General features: G+C 36.7%; 1 protein-coding gene across 1 annotated transcript; it reads left to right on the plus strand.

Annotated features, from left to right (window-relative positions):
• The first annotated feature begins 1,249 nt into the window (after nucleotides 1-1,249).
• Nucleotides 1,250-3,487, plus strand: LOC145592025 (uncharacterized). The gene is made up of 3 exons (XM_081648490.1): nucleotides 1,250-2,157; nucleotides 2,244-3,343; nucleotides 3,480-3,487. Exons 1-3 carry the CDS (start codon nucleotides 1,250-1,252, stop codon nucleotides 3,485-3,487), a joined length of 2,016 nt encoding a protein of 671 aa, XP_081504616.1.
• The last annotated feature ends 2,362 nt before the right edge of the window (nucleotides 3,488-5,849 follow it).

Raw genomic sequence — 5,849 nt, forward strand, 5'->3', positions numbered from 1 at the left:
CATTGCATTTACATGAGATAAAATTTGAATGAAAATGTTTAATGCCTTATATTCTTGTTTATGGTTAAGGAGCTATATATGTTAGAAAATATACACATTATCTTAAAATTAAGTTTGTTATTCAGTGGTTGAAAATGGATCGAAGTTGGATGTATGGTAAGCGAAATTCTACAAGTTTTTTATGAGGAATTGAAGAGTTTAGCAATGTTGCCTTAAAACACCAAACAGAGAATAAATCAAAGACTATTCTTTGTCCTTGTTGTGACTGTAATAATTCAAGGGGATATCGTGATATAGATGATATTAAAGATCATCTAATTCGTCGTGGGTTTAAAGAATACTACACAAGGTGGACATGGCATGGTGAGAGCATATATATTGAGGCAAGTTCTAGTTATTGCCCAAGGGAAGATGAGAATCATTGTGATGATGATAATGAACACCAAGGTGAGGATATCGATACAGCTGATATTGGTGTTGAAAGTGAGAGTTAAGTGGAGAAGGACAGGATAGATGAAATGATGCATGATGTTGAAGACCATTTCACAGAGTGTCCCAGACATATGATAGTATTTTGAGAGCTGCAGAAACCCCGTTATATCCTGGTTGTACAAAATTCACTAAACTTGGTGCTATTATGAAGTTATTCAACTTAAAGGCGAGCAATTGTTGGACCGACAAGGGTTTTACGTAGTTGTTGGAAGCCTTAGTAGAAATGTTTCCCGAAGGGAATGAACTTCCAAACTCCACTTATGAGGCCAAGAAACTTATGTGCCCTTTGGGTATGGAATATGTGAAGATACATGCTTGTCCCAATGACTGTGTGTTATATCAAAATGAGTATGCTGATTTGCATGAGTGTCCAAGGTGTGGAGTTTCTCGTTACAAGATGAATGATACTGGTGAGTTGTGTAAGAAAGGGTCTCCGGCGAAGGTATTATGGTATCTTCCAATTATACCGAGATTTAGGAGACTCTTCTCAGATGAAAAAACTGCAAAATTATTGAGGTGGCATGCTGCTGGGAGGAAGAAAGATGGGTTAATGAGGCATCCGGCTGATTCCCCGCAATGGAGGAACATTGATCGAAAGTTCAAGGACTTTGGTCAAGAAGACCGAAATCTTAGTCTTGGTCTTAGTACAGATGGAATGAACCCATTTGGGACACTAAGTACCTAATATAGCACTTGGACGGTTCTTCTAACTATCTACAATTTGCCTCCTTGGTTATGTATGAAGTCTAGATACATTATGTTGTCCCTTCTAATATCTGGGCCTAAACAACTTGGAAATGACATTTATGTGTATCTAGCGCCTCTCATTGAAGATTTGAAATTGTTATGGAATGAAGGTTTCCTAATGTTTGATGCATATAGTAAAACCAATTTCACTTTACGTGCCATGATTTTTTGTACGATAAATGACTTCCCAGCTTATGGGAATTTGTTGGGGTACACTGTGAAGGAAACAACTTCTTGCCTCATTTGTGAAGATGATTTGGAGGCATTACGCCTAGACAATTGTGGCAAGCATGTATACATGGATAATCGCATACATCTTCCTGAAGACCACCCTTTTCGATTCAATAAGGATGCTTTTAATGGAAAAGTGGAGTTGAGAGAAGCCCGTGGCCCTTTACGTGCAAGTGAGGTTTATCAGCGGGTCAAAGACATTGAGAATAAGTTTGGTAAACCTTACAAAAGAAAATCAACTGGGGGTTACAAGAAGAAGTCTGAGCTATGGTCTCTTCCATATTGGAGACATTTGGAAGTTAGACATTGTCTAGATGTAATGCATATTGAGAAAAATGTATGTGATGCCATTGTGGGAACTTTATTAAATATGCCAGGAAAGACAAAGGATGGAGTTAAAGTAAGAAAAGACATGGCTGCTATGGGTCGTTCAGTGTTGGCACCCGAATCTCGAGGAAAACGCTGGTATCTTCCCCCAGCTTGCTTTACCTTGTCTAAAAAGGAAAAAACTAGCTTCTGTGAGTCATTTCATGGTTTAAAGGTCCCGGCTGGATATTCTTCTAATTTTCGCAGACTTGTGTCAATGTCTGACTTGAAATTGGGTGGCATGAAATCTCATGATTGTCATGTTTTGATGCAACAATTATTACCAGTTGCCATTCGAGGAATTTTTCCACCTCAAGTGAGGTATACGATTACAAGATTATGTGTCTTTTTTAACACTATCTGTAACAAGGTCATAAATCCAAGTATTTTAGATGACTTGCAAGCAGATATATTCATCTTGTACGTGAAATTAAACTTTGTGGACCAGTGTGTATGAGATACATGTATCCTTTTGAACGAGAAATGGGTGACTTAAAGGGAAAGGTCATGAATCCGACCAAACCTGAAGCTAGTATTGTACAACGAACATTTACTGAGGAAGTGGCAGCATGGGTTGCTCAATATCTTGCACGTTCACAGAAAATTGGGTTGCCAAAGTCTCGACACGATGGGAGGCTTGGAGGTCAAGGTACTATTGGCAGGAAAAGGATATCCATGGGCTTTGAAATGAAAAATAAGGCCGAGTTTTTTGTGTTGCAAAATCTTAGCGAGGTTCATCCTTACTTGGATGAGCACATGCTTTTTCTTAAAAATAAATATCCTTCCAAAAGTGATCTTCAGCTGATAAAGGAGCATAATTGTTCATTCGTTACATGGGTCAAGGAACGAGTGATCTCCCAACTGTCCACCACACCTAACGATATATCTGACACATTGAGATGGTTGGCATATGGTGCTAAATGTCAAGTCATGTCATATGAGGGATACGACATCAATGGGTATTCTTTTTACACTAGCCAACAAGATGACAAGTCAACAATGCAAAATAGTGGTGTTAAAGTAATAGGTTTGTCATCTGAGTATGTTAGTGCACATGATAAAACACTTGTGGATAAGAAGAAATTTTATTATGGAATCATTGAAGAAATAATAGAGCTGGATTATGTTGATTTCAAGATTCCTCTATTTCGATGTAAGTGGGCTGATAGTAGCCGTGGTGTAAAAAAAGATGAACAAGGGAACTTGACCCTTGTAAATCTTGGTCGACGAGGGCATCTAGCTGATCCATTTATATTAGCTTCACAAGCAAAACAAGTTTTTTACATGGCTGACCCAGCTGATTGTAAATGGTCAGTTGTTTTAGAAGGTAAAAGAAGGATACTTGGCATTGAAGATGTGGTGGACGAGGAAGAATATGATGAGCAATTAAATGAGTCACCATCTTCCGTTTGGAGCATCCCTCCAATAGTTGATGATTTTGACACACCGTTGAAACGTAAAGATCATAATAAAGGATTTTATGTCGCAAAAGAGAAGAATGAAGTAGGTATGAATTTTGTGATTTTTTTTTCCAATATGTTTTACTAATTGCATAAATTGCTTATTATTGTTATGTGTACACGTTTATAATTTATAAATGATACAAATCGATGTCTTAATTTATTTATGTCTTTTTTTTTCAGTTAAGTAATAATGGAGGATGAGGATATGCATAATCGTTCCATGTCTTCGCAAGGTGAGGAAGATGAGCCACACAATCAATCACAATCAGAGCAACAAACAACCGACTCTCAAAAGAAGAAAAAGAAGCCAAGAGGTCCTTCAAAGGGCCTGAAATCCATGCTTGGGATTCCTAGAGTGCTTGAATGGGATGAATTGTGTCGACCCATTGGAAAGTGGGCAAAAGCATACAAAACTCATCTTGGTGAAATAAGCCGTGCAAAAGTGTCTATATTGTATAAAGATTGGAATCAAGTTCCACAAGGAATAAAAGACACTTTGTGGGAAGATGTTAAGGTAATATTAACTATTAAATGTTAAATGTTATACTATTATATGATCATTTTGACATTATTTGAGTATGATGAAAACAATTTATTTGAATATGATGAAATTATTTACTAATTTTTTTTTTTTTAATTTTTTTTGTAGAGAGTTTCAAATAGAAGAAGATGAAGACAAGAAAAAAAAGGTCCTACGCACTTGTGATAAGTGTAGGAGAGATTTTAAAACAAAATTGGTCAGTGGTTGGATCACATGTACTAGGAATATGCCGAAGGAGAAAAGAATGCCGTATGTACTCTATGATTTCATATCTGAAGATATGTGGAAAACATTTGTGGAGGAGCATAGTACAGATGATTTTAAGGTTTGTGTGTGTATTAATATCAATGATCATGCATGTTATTAATACTTTGTTAATGGCTTCTTATGTACTATTCTCCATTAATGCTCGTGATTATAGGAAATCAGTGAGAAGGCAAGACAAAGCCAATCTTTCAACGAATACCCTCACCATTAAGGAGCCAAATCATATGGTGAAATGAATATTGTATGGCGTAGAAAAGGGTATATTCCCACAGCATCTTCAGCATCCAGTACTTCATCTTGTTCTTCGGTTGTGTCTAGTTTGCCGGATAGGACATATGCTTGGCTTCTAGCAAGATCAATAGAAGATGATAAGGGAAATCCTTATTTGCCGGATGAGAAAACAAGAGAGGTGAAAGAATCCATTGTAAGTATATAATAAGTCTTTATTTTAATTTTTAATATATTTTGTTAAGTATATGTATTGCAACCAAAGTTTACTAACTTGAAGTCTTTGCGTAGGATAATTGGAGAAAGCAACAAGCTGATGGAAAATTTGTTCCTAATAGGCATGATGATATCTTATCTCGTGCCCTTGGGAAAAAAGATCGTAATGGTCGGGCAATAGCATTTGGCAGTGGAATTGGCATTAAAGCTGTATGGGGATCCGGAGAGAGGCGTAGTGGCCGACGGGGTAGGGAAATCGGAGATGCTGAGCTGGAAGAATTAGAGGCAAGAGTAGCCCGGAGGGTACGAGAGGAGACTATGCAGGAGATGGACTCTAAAATGGATTCCATGGTTCAAGAGAAGTTTATGTTATTTGCTAAACAGATTGGTATTCAAATTCCAACTGAATTGATGGAAATGAATAACATAGGCCGGGCGACTCCACAAAATCGTAGTAGTTGCCAATCAGTGGGTAATGATCCATTTGCAAACATACAGGTATCCAAAATTTTGTTATTTTATTTTTATTATCTTTTTTTTTTGTAATGATTTATGTCTGCGATATACTTTTAACTTTGTAACTCAATTTTTTTTTTTGTTTTTTTTTGTAATGATTTTTTTCTATCTTTGTAAGGAACCGGTTCCATGTCGGCTATCATTGTTTAAAAATGACTCTGAGAAAGTCATTGTCGCTGAAGGTACATATCATCCGGAGTTAATCCTTGATCATCATAGTAACCTCCTTCCAGATCACGTGAGGGTAAGTGTTGATGATTTTTTTGACGAGTTCAAAGAATTCTCGGTTCTAGTTCTTTCTTCAGTCATCAAGAAACTTAAGCATGCTCATGGTACCTTTACCCAATGGCCAAAAGACTTGGTTTCACTCATGCATGACAAGGTAAATTATTTTTATAACAATTTACATAGTTTTCCATACAAAATATAGCAATTTGTTGAATAGATTTGCTTTACTATTAATTAGGAATTCATATCAAATAAGAACGATGATAACAATAAAGCGGCCAAAGAAAACATGCAAGACAAAGTGAAAGTAGTTGAAAGTGGTCACGAAACAAAAGAGTCCAACACCAATCCTTGCATCGTTTTTCTTATGGATTATGCTTTGGAAAACTTGTCTCAGAAGTGTGGGTCTTTGAATAGTTTGTTATCTTCATTACCCGAAGGTGAAACTATTAAGGTAAAGGTTGATGCTTGGACCTTTAGTTATGAAGACAGTAAGGACATCATTATCAGACGTGAAGATGTCAATCAACTTCTCACGGGAGGTTGGCTGAATA

Source organism: Chenopodium album, chromosome 18, assembly GCF_948465745.1.
Source record: "Chenopodium album chromosome 18, dcCheAlbu1.1, whole genome shotgun sequence".
Lineage (NCBI taxonomy): Eukaryota > Viridiplantae > Streptophyta > Magnoliopsida > Caryophyllales > Amaranthaceae > Chenopodium > Chenopodium album.